At 39.2% G+C, this 22,361-nt stretch overlaps 2 protein-coding genes and 1 long non-coding RNA gene across 4 annotated transcripts in view; 1 reads left to right on the forward strand and 2 right to left on the reverse strand.

The window, feature by feature from the left end:
• serinc5 (serine incorporator 5) overlaps positions 1–13,732 on the reverse strand; it is a 20,938-nt gene extending 7,206 nt beyond the window's left edge. The window contains exons 1-4 of the mRNA XM_044107772.1: positions 13,466–13,732; positions 4,135–4,302; positions 1,210–1,388; positions 753–835 (exon numbers count right to left, since the gene is read on the reverse strand). Coding sequence (XP_043963707.1) covers positions 753–835; positions 1,210–1,388; positions 4,135–4,302; positions 13,466–13,492 — 457 coding nt within the window. The 5' untranslated portion in view covers positions 13,493–13,732. The remainder of the gene's footprint in view (positions 1–752; positions 836–1,209; positions 1,389–4,134; positions 4,303–13,465) is intronic.
• LOC122826229 lies at positions 13,650–15,173 on the forward strand. Its single transcript, XR_006369754.1, has 2 exons — positions 13,650–13,725; positions 14,793–15,173. It is a non-coding gene; the product is annotated as an uncharacterized LOC122826229 (long non-coding RNA).
• Positions 15,174–15,438: 265 nt separating this feature from the next.
• On the reverse strand, positions 15,439–21,324 carry cdk7 (cyclin-dependent kinase 7). 2 transcript variants are annotated; one of them, XM_044107784.1, is made up of 12 exons: positions 21,176–21,324; positions 20,924–20,983; positions 20,809–20,842; positions 20,662–20,729; positions 20,502–20,570; positions 18,864–18,974; positions 18,664–18,782; positions 17,603–17,702; positions 17,440–17,526; positions 17,211–17,360; positions 16,305–16,443; positions 15,439–15,794 (listed from the first exon to the last, which is right to left on the reverse strand). In XM_044107784.1, the coding sequence occupies exons 1-12, from the start codon at positions 21,239–21,241 to the stop codon at positions 15,766–15,768; spliced, it is 1,032 nt and encodes a 343-aa protein (XP_043963719.1). In that variant the 5' UTR covers positions 21,242–21,324; the 3' UTR covers positions 15,439–15,765. The 2 variants fall into 2 exon arrangements, with proteins under 2 accessions (XP_043963719.1, XP_043963727.1); XM_044107792.1 differs by lacking the exon at positions 20,502–20,570.
• Positions 21,325–22,361: the final 1,037 nt, after the last annotated feature.

The raw sequence follows: 22,361 nt of genomic DNA on the forward strand, positions 1-22,361 counted from the left end.
CTCAGATCATTCAAAATTGTATTAATGTAGCAGGAATGACTGAAATGATTAATCAGGTTTCCAGATGAATCAATTATTGGAATAATCATTAACAAACTTTGTAAACAATTGAACTTGAGTATACAGACTCAAAATAGGCCAACTGCTGTAAGAACAACATATTCACAGCAGTAATTAAACCAAAACTGTACAAAAATGTGTATATTTTGCCACAAGCAGAAGCTTACGATAAAAACACTTCAGTGTTCCTCAAGTGGCAGCTTTAGCTTCACCTGGTTCAAATTTGTTAAAAAAAATCCTATTAAGGACCTTTGGTTATCCAAATATTAATTGGTTAATCCAAAAAAATACTCAACAGATTAGTCCGAGTATTGATATCAAGTCCTGAGCTTTTCACAAGTCGATGTTAGAAATATATTTTAGCTCCAGATGCATCATTTAGAACAAGTGGTCAAACAGACACCAAAGGATTGTTATAAAATTTTAGGCGATAAAATGCTTGTTTTCTTATTTAAAAAAAGAAATTGAATAATTTATTTACATCTTTAAATGTGTTTTTAACATAGAATAAAAAGGACTTAACAGTAAAATAAAAACCTTTGCTGGATGTTTTTTTTGTGATTAACTGATCAATCATCAGAATAACCAATAAAATAATCAATTATTAGAATAATCATTAGCTGCAGCTCTAACAACAGGCTTTATAGGAATACAGCAGAAAGTACTTTGGTTTTGCAGTAAAGGCGTTTTACCTTCCAGAAAAGTTTCCTGCTGGGGAATGAAGAAAGCTCCAGTGCAACAACCAGCCAGCAGGATAAACTTCAGCAGCCAGAAGCTGATCGTCAAGGGAGGCAAGAAATAAAAATATATCTTAAATTCTAAACTAACGTAATATCAATTTGACTATTCATGTAAATAGTCATGTAAAATGTAAATATGATTATGATAAATGCATCATATTTCAATAACTTAATGAATACATAACAAAATATTTACAAGTCAAAACAATTTGATTTTTGTTCAATAATTGTAGTTTTATTCAATCTCATTTTCTGTTTGGAAGTCAATAAATGTGAAAGCAAAATCTGTGAGCAACTTGCCCAGTCAGCCTGTATTTTCTCTAAACGGCGCCCCGCCACGAGGTTTGGGGCTGCATTTCATTCTTAAAGACAACTGCATACTTCACAAACGATAGCAGCTCATTTTTACCCGTTGTGAATGGCCGCTCTGCAGCCTGTGCTGCTGTTTATCCGAAGCGTGAAGATGGAGAAGAATAAGAAGAAGCAGGCCATTCCAAAGCACATCTTGTAGACAGCAGAGTATCCCACCAGAGTCTTGCAGTTCTCCCCTGCATTCAACTTCTCACACAGTTCGTTGTAGAAGGGGATCTGACGGGCAAAACCAGAGAGCAAAAAGGAGAAGAAGAAAAAAAAATACCAGGATTAGATCATTGTGGCAGTGGACAGAGACCCACCTTTGCTTATGTTTGTATTGAGTGTGGCCTCAGTGAAAGGGCCCAATAGTGTCTATTCTCCGTGTCACGGCTCTAAAGGAGCTGAAAGACGGAACAGGCAGCAGCAACAAATGCGCGGTCTCTCTGCGGAGCCCTCATTCATCCTCGGTTCTCTGCAGCCTGTTAGAGGGGCCTTAAAACTAACTGACAGTGTACACACACAAAGGCCGCAGATGAATAAATTAAATGTTTTTTGTCACCAAGTCAGAAAAATGTGAAGAGGGACAAGAGACGGAACAAACTACACGGGGGAGGGGGGGGGGATCACGGTTTAAGCTCCAAAAACTGCATCACAGGGGGAGAGGCAAAGCAAGGGTGAGTAATGAAAATGAGAAACTTGGTGTGGCTTTCATAGGAAATTGGGCTGAGGTCCAACAGAAGAGACAACTTCTGGTTTTAACAAGCAACGAATGAAGACTGATATACGGTGAACAAACTTGCCAGCTCGCAAGACGAGAGTCCAAGTCAAATGGGAAAGAAATGGAAAACAAAATAACTCTTTTCTATCACCCAGTTCTTTTGTTGGCAGAAGCTGGAGTCAGCCTTCAGTTCTCAGAAGCTCAAGCGCAATTTATTTAGACCACATATACAACTGTACAGCGCTGTAGTCTATTAACATACTGAAAAACTAAAGAAAGAGCCAGGTAATTAGAGCACGATACATATTAATCCTTTTGGGCAAGCACACCCTGTACAACAGGCTAGACTTCTGCATCTAACTCTCTAGATGGTGATACAGTGGCCAGCCCAGCCTCTGCACACATGAACTCACTGGTATGTACCTCAAAAGTGTGTGAATGTTTTCCCCAGGTGTGTGTGTCCTACTGATAGAAAAGAGAATGCCTTGAAGAAACATTCGTGCTTCGTTTCTCAGCCCTAAGATTGTATAAGTGTAAGCAGATGTTGCATGAAAGACCATAAAATTAACCTGCGTATGTCAGTTTGAACACAGTTAATAACCAGTAAATGACACAAATAATCTCAATTCCAAGACATTCTACAGCTAGTACCCAGGTCATAATAAACAAAAGCCTTTCTTTCCAAGTGAATTACATTTAAAATAACTTTTCTGATAACAAAAGCAGTAGCCAGAATGTAGAATTTGTCAGAAAAATATCACATTTTTTACAAAAACTTTGAATTGCTACTTGAAATTGGAGCACCAAACACCGACACTTCAGAAAGGTGTAAAATATCATCTGACTGTACTAGTGACCGCTTGGGGACTTCAACAGGTGATAAATGACAGCTGAACATGTTCGATTCAGGCAGATTAAGCCGTCATCTCTTCAGCGTGTAGAGCCAGATCATGGCACAAAGCAAAAAGCCTTTTTTGGAGCTTTTGTCTCCCATTAAGGATCATATTAGCATATCCATGGTGTTGTGATTAAAAGGACAATGGCTGAACTGTTTCAAACTGCTGTAAATCTCTTTAGAGGAGACCAGCACTCCCACACACACAATGGCTGCTCTCTTAGGAGGGACTTCCCACTGTGCTCAGTGTGTCACTGACAGCGTCTGCTTGAAAGTGTGGAGGGGTTTATCAGAGGCCATTTTGTGCTTGGGTTGTTTTTTTTTGTAGCGAATCCTCGTATCACAGAGAAACACACAGCAGGGGCTCCTGTCAAAATCTTTAACAAATACTGGAAAAGGGATACACAAAACAGAAAGACTAGTGGTTAAATACTGTCACCCAGGAACTTCTACTGGAAAAGGAAGCTTGGCTGTTGTCATGGTAACAATCAGCAAAGGATTGTATTCCTTCACTGTATATATTACATATTCCTTTATTGTGTATATATATATATAAATAAATGAATAAATATATATATATATTTATTCATTTATTTATTTATATTTCCTGGCCCTTTTTCTAGGTCAGTCTTGTGTTGTTGTACAGTGAACACATTACACTGAAACCCTGTATGAATTGTATCACTTTTTATTGGATCACAAAAATCCAACATAAAATTAAGTGAGTTTATACTATTATATAAACGGACTAAAATATTGGACTGCTGTCCTAATGCAAAGTCTGAGTGGATTTGAGCTTTGAGGTCACAAGTTGCTTGCTGGATATTCTGTATTAAGGATTTCCAGGTAAACAGCAGGACCCAGGGTGTCAATGAATTAAAACAAAACCTGCATGTTTTGAAGAATCAAAGCATCCCCAGACTATCAGACTCCCACCACCGTGTTTGACTGGTGGTACAGTGTTTTTGTGTTCATGTTCACAGAATGTTTGCCCCAAAGTTTTGTCACAGAGAGAGAGAGAGACGGTGGGCCAGCTACACAGAAAACAACAGGACAAAATCTGGGTTAAAGGTTGTTGGCCTGACTCATGAGATAACAGCTGTAGTATATACTCTGCAGGCAGTTACAACGATGAACTCCAATTTGGGTTGATTAAAGAGATCTTAGTGATGCAATTGTTCCAGAACGACAGAGGAAGTTATTTATTAGAAGTAAACACTTCCTCCCACTCTCTAAACAGAGATGCAACACATTTCAGAGATTTATTCGGCAAGCTTATTGATATAATCCAGACTTTAGCTTTATTGTTGTCTGCATCCTTCTAAATGTGTTTGTTAATTAATCAGTTATTTCAATATTGTACTCACATTGTCTTTCATTATCTGCTCCACAGTAGGGGACATCATGATGCCACAGATGACGGTGACCAGCAGGAAGTACAAGGCGTACATAATTCTGGTTCCAGTGGACTGCTTGATCTTCGGACAGCAGTTACAGCAGCAGGAGCAGGCCGCTGAGCCGCAGCAACAGGCCAGCTGGACAAACACAATAAGGACACCCTTAGCTGAGGTTCTTATTTCAGACGTAATGAATACTGACAATCAGGCAATCAGGAGACACAATGTGGTGGATGGACAAGAGAGACGTTCTCTAAAATCATTTAGAAATTCAATCAAAATCTACATAAAGCATAAAAAGTAAGAGCAGGTTCAAAGAAAACAAGAATAAAGCATTCATCTGAAACTAGAAGGGAAAAAAAAGGGGGATTCCTGCTGAAATTAATTCACTTTAAAAACGGTGATTCACACCAGCTGACAAATTCCCCGACTGCAGGAACAAGTCCAAAGAAGTCAGTGAGGTGCAGAGGAGGAACACAACAGATTAATTAACAATTTCAATGATCTAATGTCTGTCATGTTGGCTCTATCTTTATTGTAAAAGACATAAGGAAGATGGGAATGGACACCACTCGAGGGCGCAAAACACAAACATCTAATAAAAAATTACTCACCCTCACACAGGATTATCATGCTGTAAAAATATCCACTTTACTATTTGACTTGTCAGCTAAAATTTAAGGTGGGATCAAGTTGGAAGCAGAAAGGGACTATATAAAGAGGCCGCTGCTTTAGCAATGATGGCCAAGCTAACCATGCTAATCGCTAAAATAACATGCTAAAGCTAGCTTAAAATCTCAACTATGTAGATATTTTGTCTTTAAGTGTTATACAATGCGAGTCTGTTCTTATGTATTCTCATAATAAAGCTCTTAAAGAAAAAAAAATCAAATCATCCAACAATTGATAATGGCTTTTCAAAAGTCAAAGACTGGAAATCTACCACAAACACCTGATTGGTGTGTCTACATGGAGACAACTCGTTTACAAGTGAGACTTATAAACGAGTTGTCTCCATGTAGACACACTGAAGAGGCTCCAAGTTGCCCACAACTCTTCAAAGCTGCTTTTACAAACTTTTGGTTCATCAGAGGCTGGAAGGGAATTGAGTTTTTTCAACCAATTTTACTGTCAAACTAAAACAACTGATTGAAAACACTGACATATTATTCAACCTGGCCTGAAAAATACGAAAAGTTTCTAAATACTTTCACATCCCTATGCCTGAGAATTATCCAACAATACAAAGTCATAGCCTCTCCATTACTAGTAGTAAATTTGGAGACAACCACAAGTGACTGTTCATATTGGTCATTCATGGTTTCAGCCACAAAAGACAAACCGCCTCTCTCCTGCACGTCACTGCAGAGAATGAAAACCCAGTTGAGAACAGAGGCCTGCACTGTTTCCTCTGTCAGGGCGTCACATAGGAGGAGGATAACTACATAAAAGAGGTCTCTGTATTATATTGAGAAGGCAAGGCACTCTATGATTTGCAAGGCCTTTCTGCAGCCACGTCACTCAGTGGTAAGAGGTCAACCCTGTGATCTCCATCTGTACATCTATCTGATCCATCCACTTATAATTCAAAAACTACAAAAACAAAAGATTAACTTGGATAATGTTTCATTCTTTCTGAAGGTTTAAAAGCATTTCAAACAATGTTGTCACTTGCAGATACTGCAGAGGAAAGTTGTGAAACACATGACTCGAGAGCAGCAGAAGGACAGCACTTCCTGTAGGTTTCCAGCATAAACAAGACAGCACTATATTTATCTGGTGATTGCTACATCTTTTCTTTTAGTAAGCCTTTGTGTCATTACAAGAACATTGTCCTGTGAGCAGGAATTTGCTGCGTTTGTAAGTTTTGTTAATAGGAAAGCATTCTTTTACCCCTTCATGGCATTTTTTTTGTTAACGCATTAATGCCTGTTGGTGGAAACATCCTCCAGCACTTGACTGACAAATGTATACCAAAACTCACACATTGTTGGAATCAAGCTTTCCAGCTCTGGCTCCCTGCTTCACCAGCCCAGAGATCTCCCCGTTAGCCTTCCTGCTGCCAGTCCAACTATTTATCCATCCATCACCTCGGGCTCCACCATGGTTGCTTAGAGCTCTGGCTTTTCATGGCAGAGCAGAGCGCTGTCTTTTTTGATGGCTCTCTTTACAGATTCCTGATTGAAAGCAGAACCAAAACTGTCTCCTTTGTCCATTAGGGCAGGGGAAACTGCATCTCTGTCTCAGTTGCTCATCCCGAGAGAGCATTTACTTTACACACTGTGACAAAGAGAACGCCTATAAGACCAAGATTAAACTAAACAGATTGAAATAGCAAAACCCTTTTGAATCCGACATGAACAAACGTGTCTAAAAGATGGGATCGAGCGTTTGGGAAGCAGACATTATGAAGAAGAACTGAATCAAAATCAGTAAGAAAATGTCAATCTCTTTCTGATCAGTGTATGAGGCATATGTAAACACTACCAGGTTCAGCTGACAATACGTTTCGGTGTAGATGCCGTTACTGAAGGGAACATATTCATAATTAAAGATCTAGTCGGGGTAAAGATGAAAGCAAATGTTTAACTAGATAAGACTCAAATAATTTTCCAACTAGAAGAGCAAGAGGAGGAGACAAAAAATTTTAATCTGAAGAATTTGACGGCCCGCTACAGGATTGCTACTCTGAGTTTGTACATCGTCGTCTCCATTATCCTCATAATATATGAATAATATACACAGTATGAACTTTGCTTTTATTTCAAAATAAAAGGGTGTTTATTTTATTAAAATAAACTAAAAAGAAACAAACAAAAAAAAAACCCACCTAATTTGACTATAAGAGCATTTTTAAACAAGCATCCCTTAAACTGGTAAGTTTATTCTGCTGTAGAAATTCATAAACAGAGAAAAACTGGCTAACTTAAAGTCTCATTAATTACTTTTATATGTAAAAGCACAGTTAACATAGCTCTCTGCTGGGCACAGTGATGGGACAGGCATAGACCATGTGGCCCAGAGTCCTCTATGTCTCCGTCACGAGTGTGAGCCCCAACCCGTTGACCTTAGCCTAATGTCTTCGTCTTCTCTCACAAACCACTTCCTGTCCGCTCACTGTCAAATAAAGGCCCCTGGAGCCAAGAAAATCCGTTTTGAGTCTCTGAAGAGCTGCAGGTCAGCAACACCTGCTCTGGACAGAGACTCCTGTTTTAATAATTGTTTGAATAAATATCAACTGCTTTGGTTAATCAAACAGGATAACCAGAATACCATAATTACCAGCTCACCTCTCCACCCTCGACTGGTGACCCTGGGCAGGATTACGTGAGTACAGGAAAAGGAAGGAAGGATGAAGTTTAGCCTTGATTCGATGTTTGTGCCTCCTGGTTTCCATTTGCATACACGCAGCTGAACAGGGTAAGCTGTCACCTTTAGTCTCTGCTGCAGACTCATGTCTCTCTCAATGGGCAATTAATTAACCACAAAATGCTGCATACAAGTAGAGGGGGGAAAAAAGGAACAATTTAGGACCTGATGTTGTTTATATTTCATTAGTTAGGGAGTGTTTTGCCAGCAGATTGCACACAGAGCAGACTGAGGAGTAGATCTGGGAACACGGAGAGGGACCTGAGAGATGGGAATGTCTTGAGGAATTCCCCCACACACAGATGCAGAAGGAGTACCCATAGCAACCCACGCTGACCTTACCCACTTCACAGGCCGTCCACCCCCCGGCCTCCCTCACTGCTAGTGCCCCTCACCAGTATAATGACAGGTGGTTGGCCTGTCAGCAATTCAAACCCCCAACCTAAATATGATCAGCAGCCTCCCAGCCGTTTGTCATGGTGCTGCAGCTATTCATCCTGAAATGCACAAGTCCGGCTCCCACACAGCTCTTTCCACGCCTGTCTTCAGTCAAACCAAGGACAAATTCTCAGAAAATCTTACAATACAGTCAGTGTAGACGAACTCTGGTCTACTTCTCTCTTATCTTAGCGCTGTGTTTCACTCCCTTCATCAGTTCTTATTGTGTCGCTAGGACAGTAACTATTATCTCTTTTGAGTTTTTCTCTCTTTTTTCCCACAGACGACCTTCTACTCCACTCGCTCCCATCATACTGCTTTGCTAAAATGTGATAGCACCATTTGAAACAGAAAGGAGATTTCCCCTCTGCTACATTTGAATCTTCTTGATGGTGGCCTATCACCTTTGCTGAAGATGTGAAAGAATGTGAAACATATGTGGATGTTTCTGCAAGACACAGCAGACTGTATGGCCTCTTTACAGTAATTAATGATACCTGCTCTGTTATACTCTTCACTGCCTTATTAATGCCAATCTAAGTGATAAAAACGACACTGTTTGGCCTACAAGAGACGGAGAAGTTTACCACAGTCAAACCCAGAAGGGCCAGGCTGGGCGGCACGTAGCCACAGAGAAGCAACCGCTTACACAATACAAACAGGCCTATCACAAATTCAGCACAGCACAGCGAGGCTGAAAATCCCAGCCAGATTTACAAAGAAGTACAGGGCTTCTCCCTCTAACAGTTCCTCTAACAAGCAGAGGTGTCAAAATACTGTTAAATACAGGTCAGAGACCTGTGGGACTGCTAAAGCAGGAAGCCAACACTGTTCTGTTTCACCAAAACACACTGGGTCTGAAAAAAAAAAAAGTATGGCAGTGAGAAAAGATGTAACTCACAGCTAACGTGAGCTCTGTTAGGTGTGAGTACAGACACTATCACTGCTTTAGACAGTGTCTGTACTTCTGTCTAAAGCAGAAGTACAGACATAGCAAAGCCCTGCAGGCATATTTTCACTACCACAAACAGTAACTCTGACTTATCCTGCATCATGTGGCCAAGTATGGTGCCTCAAAGTGACAACACTTCTTAACATCTGTAATAAGTGGGTCACAATAAATCATCCCAGATCAAAAGTTCAGAAAAAAACTGCTGACCCACCCACTTTTCTCAGATTACATCAATGCTTTGTGCTGGAGGCAGTCGCAGGAAACCAGCAGAGTGAAATAAAAGTGATGCAGGCAAACAAAAGAGCTTTAACGTACGACTCTATTACTCCACATACTGTGAGTGACAGTCCCGCTATTGTCTGTATATCCAGGCAGCTGTACACACACAGCAAAAATGTATCAATGCCCTGTTTCCCTGTACACACAGGGAGATCTTTGCTTTCTCTTTGCAAACGGATCCCCTGGATACAACCAGCAGCTAGGGAACTTTAGTTTGTTGGGAGTGGAAACAGCTTAACTCAAAGGAGGATTGAGTTACAGTAAAGAGGAATAACTGAGGGAAATGATCATGAAATTCCTCACAGATGAAACTCTGTCACAAAGGAAACAGACTGAACCAGAACAGGAAGACGAGACAATATGAGATCAACAGATATAGGAAAATCTACCGTCATGCTGTGTTTATGCCAACACAAAGGCCAGCTTCGCTTCCAAAGTGAATGTTTTTATCAGCTCTCCATTTGGAAAGCTACGAATTAGACAGAGTTAGCTGGTATTTCACTATGTTGCATCATTGACTTTAGATCTTGCTCCCTAATATAAAAGTACACAAAAACCCTAAAGAAATAAAACGCAGATTGGAAAAGAACAGGGTCTGTCCCAGTGAACTCACCAACACAGTGCTAATTAGAGATGCATGGGTAAGGTTTGTCTGGCTGTTGTTGTTCTTTGTACTGTGAGTCATAAAATCCAACAGAAAAGTCAAGTACCATAGACATCATTTGTGCCATCAGATAGTAGACGGACACTACAGGAATGAAGGACTGGCAGTAATGTCCCGCTGGGAAAACAAACCCCTGCTGCCGCTGACTTCGGAAAAATTCCTGAGAGTTAACTGAAGACTAACGACATGCCATGCCCGTGTTATGACGGCGAGCAGCGTAAATCCTGCAAGCTATGGCAATACAACAATGGGGTGAGGAAAGCTACTCTGCAGATTTTTGTTACATCACAAAAGCTAATTGAAATATCTGTCCGACTTTCCTCAAAGAGAGCTGCAAACTAAATAAAAACACCACACATTTTCTTTGCTTGTTAAAGAGTTAGATTTAGTTATAAAGGACCTTTAAATTAAATGGGTTTGATTACTTTTGACCACCTTGATGACAGAAAAAGAGCAAATGTGCCTTGTCCTCAAAAACAGATGCCTGTTTTTAAAAGTGAAAAAAAAAAACCCGCTTGTTTTATTTAAGGACACTTTAAAACAAAACGAGCCATGGCACGGCTTGCACCCGTCATGCCTCGGTTCATAGCCACCAGCAAGACATTTTGTACAAACTTTTACAGCCGAGGGATAAAAGTAGTTTTGTAACTTTTACTGTAAAAATGTGCTTATGTGTATTATATGATTATACTGTCTATGTGCAGGTGGTTGGCTCTGTTGTTTTGTTTCAGAAGGGATCAAAACTTCCCAAATGCAAGAAGGCACAACTGGCCCAAAAGGGGGTTCTATTCAAAAGTGATATGGTGTTAGATAAAAATTTAGCATGTGCTACAGTTGAAATAAAAATAAAACACGGGATCTAGACTTTTCTAAAAATACAATTAAAATGATACACTATAATTAAGAAGATGGATACATAATTGTTTGTTTACAAGTGTGAGATGAAAGGAGGATGGAGCAGAATAGCAAAACATGAGTCTCAAAGAATAATCTTTAATTTTCTCCTAACTACTGAGGCTCACCCATGGCTCCTACATCTTCACATTACAGTGCTTACAGACGTGTGCTGCTTTGCATCCCAGCATACACAGCACTTTGGACACCCAGCTGAAGCTTATCCATGGGTCTTGTTGCCACTCCAACGTTTCATAGATTGCTAAACTCAGTGACAGATTTCAAAGATCTCCTTCTACACCATTACTTCTTCTCTCACTTCGAATCCAACCCAAACAACATTCGCCCTTCTCTAATTTCCAACCTTGGAGGCAGTGCGGAAATTGCCGGACCACACATCAGGCTGGGCCTCTCAAAACTTCAAGTGTGGCACGTAAAGGATGGAGAAAAAAGTTAATTAGAAGTACACAAATAGATGGCGACGGACTAGATGGGCTGTCTGTGGCAGGGATTAGTACACTCCCCGTGCAGCAACTCTCAACCGGTCTTATTGTTTGCCCTTCATTTTCTCCTAATCCTGCCCCTTTTCCATCATCCCGGCTCTTTGAAAGGCACAGGAAATGGAAGTAAGCTCCCCCTTAGATGAGGGGTGAATGTGTAATTAAATTCCTGCCCAGACCAACGCAGCAGCAGCAGTGACCCTGCGGTCAGCATCAGTCTGGTAGTTGTAAAAAAAGCCACTTAGCATTAAAGAAAACACTCTCAGGCTTGGTATACAAGTCCGCTGCTTATCCTTTGACAAAGTGTTTCTGATACTTTAGGGTTCTTCACATAATTCAGGGTCAGCATTATGTCGCAATTACTTTAATCCAATCACAAAATAGAGCTGCACAACCAAATCGTTGGAATATCACTATCATGGAGGATCGCCTGGATGCTACATTGAGAGGGCTATTATATTTCAAGTATTATTCAGTCCCACTCTGCATGTCGGTAATGTGTTGGACCAACGGAAAAACTTCTCCTGCTCGTGATTGCTGCTGATTTTAGAGGATGAGAAGAGATGCTAAAAATCCCAAAGAATATTGGAGACATTGTGATGGCAGAAAATAACTAGGGAGGAAAATGTAGGTTATGCCAAACAAGCTCTTAATGTTCAAATAAAAGACGAACTGATCAGAATTTTGTGGTCTATTTCCGATCAAAGGTTCTGTAAAGTTCCCCTATTTTAGCTGATTTTAATTTCTTTTTCAGAGTTTTACTATAATAGAAGCATTCAGTTTTACCCTGCTGCTTCCAATCAGTAACTTATTAGCATGGGTGACATTACTAAAACAATATAAAAAAAAGAACTTTCCAAAAGGCTGCCAACATTTAAAAATTACAAATCATATATAATGCAGCATCTTCTCTGTCATCTGTTCTTCCTTCCTGTTCTCTTCTCTCTAAATCTCAGTGAACTTTGGACATGTCTTGACATGTAATACAAATAAGGGATGGGCGCTATAGATTTTAAAATTTCATATTTTATGGTAACAATTACCATAAAAATGACAAAGACTATTTAAAATGTGATCATAGTCATTCGTGAACATAGCTGTCACAACTGAAATACAAACACAATTCCTTCTATAACAGTAATAATCACACTTTTACTAATATTGTGTAATTCAGAATAAAGCTAGTTAAGTTGAGAAGTACAACTAGGATTTTTACTCAATGTCCAATCATATTTACTAGAGAATAAATGGTTTATCCAACAACGTAGTTTTCACAGACAACATGTAAATAAATTTCATACAGCTTATTGCAACATATTTTGCAAAATTTGTTTTCAGAACAAAAAATTAATTATATACTTTAAGTTAAAGGGTGAAGAATTGGACCTCTTAGCAATCAGAACATCAAATTGTGAAAAAAAGTTTCTATCCGTTTACAGCTAACAAAAAAATCTAAGCACAAAATGTACTACTTACACTTTTTCTAAGTTTGTCACAATCATATAAACAAATGCGTGCAAAGATATTATGAGTAATCTTCTCCCTTGACAAAAAATTAGAAGAAAATCGGAACTAGGTATCGGAGAGGAAAGTATTGATCTCTAAATATAAATGCAGACGTTATTATTTCGCCTACGCAGTCTCTACCCCTTCACTTTAGTGTGAATAAGCGATTTTAACAAGATTATACCCCTAAAAGAGTAAAAGCAGCTTCCTGTCAAGTTTTAGGAGTCAACAGGAAGATGGTTGAAAAGATGAAACAACTCAAATCCACAACGAAGAGGTGTTTATAACTCATAGCCAGCTTCCAGAGGAACTTGTCGAGAACCAGCATGCTTTGAAAACCTACTGCTCGTCCTCCAGTCCAGCTAGTTTTGATAGTCGCTCGTTTACAGCGCTGTTTCAGCTAGCTTTGCCTCGGCTCGCTTTGTCCTCATCCCGCAGTGACGTTACTGAGTGGATCCAGAGCGTGAATTATGCATTTATTTCATGCTATGAGTTAATCAGGACAACTGGCAAGCAAAAAATTCCCCTCGAGACACGAGGAGAGAAAAAATAGGTAGTCTCAGTAGCTAAGGTCGAGCTGAAATTAATGCTGACATGAAGTGTAAACAAGACTGAGCGCGCTGGACGCCACAGCCGCTTCGTTGTAGCGTTGATACCCGGTGGACAACAGCAGACAGCCGCCTGTCTATTGTTCCTCACCTGCGAGACGCAGCACGGAGTACACATCCTGCTCCGCAGAATCACTGAAATCCGCTTTGGGGTGAGAAAGGATGGCTGTTTTCCTCCTCTTCAACATGAAACCACCCGCCGCAGCAGACGAAGAGCAACGTGCCCGTTCTTCCCTGGTTCGCAGTAATGCCCCTGACTGCAAGCCTCCGTCCTTCCTCCTCTTCCTCCTCGTCGTCATCTCTCCTCCCACAAAAGCCGCGCTGCGCCTGACATGCTGACAGCACCAAGAGGTGGTTGAAACTATGAAGGAGGGTTCTTGGTGAACTTTGAAAGAGATTTAAAATGTAAAATGATAAAACCTTACGCTGTTATGTAGACTTAAATATGTATTGTGAAGATATCCTGGTAGGTTGTAAGGTTAAAAACAGGGTAGGCAAGAATAAGCTTTGCTTCGGCTTATTCATTTTTTTTTTTTTTTGTAAACTGTGGGTTTGTTTATTGTTGTTCTTTTCTTTTGTTGTTTCCCGTGTTTAATGTGGACAATTTACCAAAATTAAGTGATTGATTGAATTTGGGAATTATTCTGTTCGACCCGAAAAAAATTTGTCCACAAAGGTGACCCATTTAAAAGTCTCGGAGTCACTTTGCATCTTCTTGTAAATGAGTCTCTGTTGGTTGTTTAGTTTTTTTTTAGCTGTAAGATAATATTGTGACCTTTTTGATCAATGAAATTTTATTATTATGCATTTATCCTGTTAAATTATTTAGTTAAGATGTCAATTTCAGCTTTTATTTTAAACAGAACAGCACTTTAGGGTTGGTAACTGTAATTAAAAAACTGTAAGATGAGGCAAAAGTTAGAAAGGCATTCAGTTTCAGACACAATTAAATTAAAGAAAGGCATTATGTAGTTTCCAGGCACATAGGGCCACTGTATACCACAATCAAGTAATTATATTACCTTCAGTTCTTATAAAATGCCTTATATATAAAACATGACCTAAAGTAAATGCCATTTAGCAATTTGACACCATGAAATTGGCCTTTGTTTCTTTAAAAAATCTCCTGCTCTTTCTGGTATCCTGCCTTTACCACACTGTCACAACAATGTTCCTCCATTATCCCACTTAGAACCGTTCTGTATGTATGATAAGCTCAGGCATCCCGTAATGGCTGGTACAGGAGTTTCAAGGATATCTAAAACATGAATGAGGCTGGAGAAACACTCCAGGTATGATTTTGATGAGGGAATAACATTATAACAGGATGTAAAGCTCAAAAAAATTGATCTTACATAATACCTCCCAGTTTGAGAAACATAAAGAGAAAAATGAAAACTTTAATTTTCTTTCCTTAGGTCTGCTTGGACTGTGGCGCATCAGGGAGTCTGGCCTGAGTCATGTTGCAGCCGCCACAAGTTGCCAGCTTGTGAAGCCTCCCTGACATGGCCAACACTGATAAAGCTGCCAACGTAGCTCCATGTGTTGCCGTTTGCCAAAAGCTGTCATATGACTCATTCCCACACACTTCAGTGTTTGCTGCCATAAAAAGCCAACGCTTTATTTTGACTATATGAAGACATTCATCAGTAGGAAGACTCTTTCTGCAACTCATGAATCCCTCTGCTCAGATAATCAGTTGATGATGCCATGTTGAAACCTTGTGGATTTAGGCAGCTGTTGTCTGAAATTTAACTGAAAATGGAAATGTGCAAATAAAAAATGCTACTAAAGAGAAATTTTGCTTTATGTGATGTTACAGTGGGGATGTATATGGAGCTAATTTAAAAAAAAAAAGCTGATCAAAGCTGGACTAAATGATTCACAAATTAACAATACCAACAATAAAAGTTTCTAAAATGAGTTTGATTTTACAAAAAAAAAAAAAAAAAAAAAAAACTGCCAAGAAGCTTTAAAATATCCCATGTATCATTAACATGGTACACATTCATAAAGAATATTAACAGTTTCACGTGGAGATAACAGAATGCAAAATGTCAGATATGCATTCACACCTTTTATTGGCAATACATAAAAAAATAAAACATTCATGACATGAATAAGACTCGTGTTTCCTTAAGTAACAAATAGAAATATTCTGATGGGCTTCCACAGCTGAATTATCAGTGAAAACTCGTCTTGAGTTCAGCAGCGCACATCTAGAGCTAACCCCAGGCCACGATCCTCGTATAAATACTACAAAGTCCTAAAGCCAGTCTCATCTGAGCCAGACTTGGCTGAATCTGGGTTTTTATTTATTTCCAGAGGAGATTCCTGTTGCATCCTGGGAGAAATCGGTGGATTTCGTCTGATTTACCAGGTCCCTTGTGGTCAGAAAATGAGCTTCTTCTTCATAACAGCTGAAAAAACAAACATTGTTATGTTACTAACAACATATCCACATAATGTTCCTACATATAGAAAACACCATACTGTATCATTAGTCTTACGACAACCTCTCTGTAATATAGGCTCCAGAAGACAGCGTGAAGTCAAACCCAGATATTTTCCAAACCAGAGGAGGAGCTGCAAGAAGCTTTGAACCTCCCAGAAACACCAACACTCTGCTCTACTAACACAAACCTTCCCACTAAACGTTATGTGCATGTTCAGCTTCAGAATATTCTGCATTTCTAACTGAGGCTGTAATTACAACCAACACCCACTGAATTGCTAGTTTCAGTGTCAGGGTCCATTAAATTTATACCAGCGTGTGGGCCGTGAGAAGTGCAAGGGTTTATTAGGTCTTAGGGTCTGACGTTTCAAACAAAAGGAAACGCAAGTAAATTGTTAAGATTTTTAGCAAATAAACTTAAACCCAGTTTGTGGGTGTAAAAACGCAAATACTAGACTAGATTAGTTATTATTACTTGTATCCAAGCCGTCTATTTTCCTCTTTAGTCCAACTGTTTCCTTCTCCCTCAAAGCCTCTACTGAGAAGTTGGGTCGGGGAAGCTGGGCACCAGGCGTGGGACCAGGGCGATTACTGAAGTACCTCATCTTTAGAGCCTGGAGAAGAAGAGGAAAACCCCGTCAACTCTCTGGAGAAAGACAGCAATACACAGGCAATTTAGATAATAAATGAATAGCTCCGTCTAAGTGGGGATGTATGAACTACTAGTAGGTGCTAAAGGATTTTCGGTCTGAAAAACCTGGCAGCCACTGGGGGCAGATGAGCCACAGTAAAACAAATCCAGTCTGAAGGTGTTAAAGCAGTCTACATGAACTATATGGTCTACACAAAATGTTTCTTGCAAAGTTGTTCTACCAACAAACTAAACTGCTATAGGAGACAGAGCTCTGCTGGACTTCTGGGAGGAGTTCAGACATGCCAAGGAGTTTAGAAAAATGAAGCAGGTCTCCGCTACGCTCAATGCTTAATCTTTAGTAATATTCTAACTGAAGCGTTACAATATTGTTTATCTGAGCCAGACTGAAGATTCCCAGATTTCCAGACCTCTACTGAATACATGAAGTGGGAAACTGCATGAATTAATGAACTGATAATTGAGTGAAAACCTCCCATAAGGAGGATTCTTTTTGTTTGAGTTTTACTATTATTAATCACATTAGTAGTTAGCTTTATTCAAGAAAAACTTTTTATTTTAAAATGTATCAATTTCCTTACATGCGAGAGGGGAAAGAGTTATTTTAGTTGATAGAAAAAAAAAAATACGTTAAAACTTGTATAGCTTTTCTTTTTATAAAGACTATCCTCCCCACCCCCCAAGTTTGCAAGTGAGAAGAGTTAATTTGCATGAGTAATCTTTCTTTACCTGTGTGGCCGTTGTTCTTGTCGATGGGTTAAAGGTGAAGAGGCCTTGCAGGAGCTCGAGTAAATCGTCTCCAGCCGCACTAAATATATGCTCCAGAGGGGTGCCAGGAAATATCTTGAAGGAGACATAATCTGGTAGGTTTGTCATCCCCTGCAGGGAGATCCGACAAACAAATGTTGAAGCTCTCACACTTCAAATAAGAGAAAAATGCAAAAGAACGGACACGGACAGGCCACGTCTCTTCTGTGGGAGTCCCAAGAGCTTCAAAGATTTTAGTCAGCTGGTCAAGATCCGAGTCTCCAGCGAGAAACGGTATCTGCAGCAGAGAAGATAATCAGACTAGGGATTTTAAAAACAATAATTAAAAATTAAGTGAAGGGAGGATTCTCTACCCGAAGTAGTAACTCGGCCAGGATGCATCCCACAGCCCACATGTCCACGCCCACACCGTACATCCTGGCACCAAACAGGAGCTCAGGAGAACGATACCACCTGGAGAAGAGAAAAGGAAAGGATAAAATAACATTACATTTCATAACTATCAAGTTTGGGTTGAATTAACGAGGAAAGCAAAGTATTCCCAGAAGTCAGGCTTGAAATTAGTCACGTCACTTGAGGAAAATAGTAAATCTGCCTAGATAAGACCAAACCCACAAATTGAACTGGACACACCACCCCTATGGTGAAACATGGAGGCAGCAGCATGATGCTGGGGGAATAATTTGTTCAGCAGGGAAGCTGATCAGATCTGATGAGACTAGATATGGCATCAAGGATTCAAAAGGACTGGAAACAAGACAGAGGTTCACCTTCGAGCAGGACAACAACTCTAAATATTCAGCTGGAGCCACAACATAATGATTCGGACGGAAGTACATTCATGACCTAGTCAAAGTCTAGACCCAAATCCAACTGAAAATCTGTGAAAAGACTTTAAATTCACGAATGGCCTCCATTCACTTTTGAAAACGTTTCGGTCTTTATATGTGCAGAGCTGGCAGAGACACATCCTGAATAATGAGTCACAGCTGTACCTGCATTGACTCAAAGAGAGCTAAATATATAAGCACATAACGTCATCCACATTGTTTTTCGTAAGAGGTTTAGAAAACCACGTTTTCTTTTACGATGAGAATTAGTACCCAGCTCTACTTTGTGTTGGTCTTTCACTAAAATATATATTTGGGATTCTAACACAACAAAATGACAAAGTCGGTATTAATACTATCTATCCAGTAAAAAAACACAATGCAGTCATTGTAATTTGCTCCTTTCTGGGCGTTTATCCAAAATATCACAGTCAGCTGAAATTCCTGTAATCTGAAGACATTTTTAAGTTGATAAAATACATGATATTTTCTGTGAAAAAAAAAAAAAAAAAAAAGAAAAAAAAAAGAGCCCTGAAATGTGCGACTTTTAGTAGTTCTTTGTGTATTAGCTCAACATCTCTGACCTGGTAACAACTTGATGTGTGTAGACTCTGTTGGGGCTGCCAAAAGCTTTGGCCAAACCAAAATCAGCCAACTTCAACACTCCGTTCCCGTCTAACAGCAGATTATTGGGTTTCAAATCCTGGAGATGAAAACCAAAAAAACAGTAAATACACACAAGATCAAACATGTGCTTTTGATAAGGCTGTTTCTGGTTTCTTACTCTGTGCAGGACCCAGTGATGGTGCATGTACTCCAACCCTTGTAACGTCATGAGGATATAGGCTTTAATGTGGGCTGGAGTTAAGACAAGGCTTGTGTCTTTGATGATGACCTGAAAAACAAACAGCAAAAAAATGACCTATAACTCAAAAGCAGATCTGAATCTGGATGAATGATCACCAACAAAGAGAGATAAAAACAAAGTAAAACCTGAAGGGAATAAGTTTGAGGGCAAAAAGACAGAACGGTTCCAGTTTTTTACCTTTACATCAACCTAACGCTCCACAGGTATATCTGTTCTCGAAGTGATTGTTATTTTAGCCAGTCGTATAATCTTATCAGTAAGAAAAAAATAACAGTGAGGATACGTGCTAGTGAAACAGTCCATTAGCTTCAGTGAAAAATATGGAGCATCGTACTTCAGCCTCCCCTCTCCTCACCGTCTTCTGCCCACCAGCCGCTAATGGCAGGAATTTATTTCCAGAGCCAAGACCAGAGTGATATTGATTTTCTTTCAAACAGTGTGTCCCTCACTTAAAGTCTAAATGCATTAGTGATCACCGCCCATCTGGAGCCTTGGTACAAAAAAAAAAAAAAAAAAAAAGGTTAATGGAGGACTGAAAACACAAAAGCCAAGTTGTATTCATGCCCATGGTCTTTATCATCACACTTATGCTTTAATTGCTACAATTAAATGTGATCTAATCTTATAATCAATGTTTCCATCTTCTTTCAATAAAGAGGAAACAGACATAAAAGCTCTTCATATAACTGAAGGTTTTAGGTGTTTTTTTCCACAATTATCAAAGAGAAAGAGTAAAACAGAACTTGAAGTTCTTTTATAAACTTTAACACAGATGTGACTCCACTGCAACATCTGGTCTCAATTCAAAATTTCTTCACCACCAGACTCACAGCCAGTCATTGCAAACGCTTGATTGCAGTTGTCGCTGCTAAGGCTGCACTAACCAGTTATTAGGTTTATGGATAATGACTTTTCTCACACGCAGACATGTTGGTTCGAATTATTTTCCTTCACAAAAACACTCCGTTTTGTGTGTGTTACATCTCAAAACTGTTTCGTATCTTAGTGTTTCCACGGTGGTGTTTTTCTAGTTAGGTGGAGTGTAGAGCACCCCCCAACTCATCCAGAGCACTGTTGGTCAGCTGGCTGAAAGAGGCCTGCTTACACTTTGTCCTTGGTTATGAGGAAGATAGACTGAGACTGTTCAGAAATCCTTCAGGGACAAAATTGGGTACAGTCCAGGTGTGAATCTCAGGGAGTGACAACCATCGTTCTTATTAAGATCATTCTGTTTTAAAGCTACATTTTATAAACTACAAGCAACATCTCGGTTAACTCTACTCTGTTTTAAATTAAGGCAAATATATGACGGAATACTGTCCAATACTTTGCAATAAATGTGGAAAACAGGAAGAGATTCCTTCCACCTTGATGAATTTTTGTTGAAATAACTAGAAATGTATTTGAATATATTCAATGTAGATTAGCAGAAATATTAAACATAATCCTCTTGCTAAGAACAATAAATTAAAGTAATTTCTCTAAATGTCTTTAACTAATTCAAAAGGATAAAATTAGTTCAACAAAAATAATTAAAAATGAGACAAGTCTCACCTCCAGGTCTGTTTCCATGAAGTCAAACACCAAGCTTATATTTGATTTATGTCCAAATGCATCCAACAGCTACAGGATAACAAATTAAAGAAAAAAAAAACATTTACCAGAACACCTCAAATGTTTGGACACATCTACTCTGACTTGAAATGTTTATTACCCCGATGATGTTTGGATGATGCAGCTCCTGGAGTAATTTGATCTCCCTGAGAGCAGTCCGGTTTATCCCTGCAAAAACAAACCTGCAGTGAAAAAGCCTGCAGGATGAGGTCAGTGTTGAAGAAGATTACTGGAGCCCACAACTCACCATCTTTGGCCTCAGTTCTGTGTCCGACCTTAATCTGAGAGAAGAATGAAAACATGTCTGCTGTTATTAAGCTGAAATTACTGTAAAAGTTTAACAGTACAGGGCGTGATTGTACCTTTTTAATTGCAACTGTCGTGTTAGTGACTTTATCTCTGGCTTTATATACAGTGGCGAACTGCAGAGCGGAAACAGAGAACAGAACATGCTCATAATTTTTGCCTGAACGCAGCAGCAGCAGCAGCAAGGCTTTGTTGACATTAGCAACCAGCTAAGGATAGTTATGCTCCTTTTGAACCCAATAGAGCAACATGAAAACCAATAAACCTGTGAGACAATGCCCGAACTAATACATTGTTCGTCTTCCTACCTGACCCTCGCCGAGGAAGTCCAGCTTCTCGTATCGTTTTGCTCTAGTTTTCACATCAAGCGCCATAATGACAGCTAACAGTCTCGCCGCTTTATCAACACACTTCCTGTCCTGTTAAAGGTCCGCCTCTGTTTTCTTCTACTACCGGGTTAATGCAGGCTGTTTAAAAGTATCAACTGCGCCACCTCCTGCTTATATTTGTCATACAACCAGTGAGAACTTGATATGGAGTAACTTTAGTTTTCTGAAAGCTGTTGTTGAAAAAACAGTTCTCAAAGCCACAATAAAATTCAACATCTTTTGGAAAATAAAGTTATTGTTTTTTTTTCAGAAAATATTGTATTTGATGAAAATATGTTTTCATCGTGTTGACCATGTAACCTTTGATGTAAAGCACTTTGAAATGCCTTGTTGCTGAAATGTGCTATACAAATAAAATTTTATTGATTTATTGATTGATTTGTTGCAGTGACGTTCTGCACATACTTCACCTAAAAGACATGACACTTTAACTTCCTTCACAACTATTACAGGTCAGGTGAACTGAGAATGTCAGGGGAAAACAAATCTTAACTTTAATATTATTTTTAATTGTATAATCAACATACTTACCTTGTCTGTTAATTTGCTTGTGGTTTTTCTTCTCCAAAGCAACATAATTTGAAAGTCTCTATGTTGTTTATATATCTCTTGGGTTGTGGTTCCTCGATTCTGCTTTACTTGAAATGAGTCCATCTGTGACAAATGCAATTAACTAAATATGATTTAGAATGGGTACTCATGTAAGAAGCAAGAACCCATTAAGGCAAAGGTCCATATTCTCTTGTGGCAACCAAAGTAAAAAAAAAAAGAAAAGAAAAAAGAAAAGAAAAATTAATTTGTATTGACTTTTGAGCGGCATCTTAACTTTCCTTAATATATTTTGTTTTATCATGTTTGATGCTGTGATTAATTACTCTGTCCAAGTGACATTCAGTAGGTTACACAGTTTTATCTCTGATTATTGCTTGCGTTTTTTAGTTTACCTTTTGTGAGCTATGGCAGTTTCTGGGTCAAAGTCATGTTTAAAGTCAGGCTAAAAGTGAAAACGGTTTTATTTGAGTGTACTTGATGCACCTTAGATCTTTTGGAAGCAAAGATGTGATGTTTTTCCCATTTTCTTCTCTGCATGCCCTGATTATCAAGG

The sequence above is a fragment of the Gambusia affinis genome, linkage group LG03 (assembly GCF_019740435.1).
Source record: "Gambusia affinis linkage group LG03, SWU_Gaff_1.0, whole genome shotgun sequence".
Lineage (NCBI taxonomy): Eukaryota > Metazoa > Chordata > Actinopteri > Cyprinodontiformes > Poeciliidae > Gambusia > Gambusia affinis.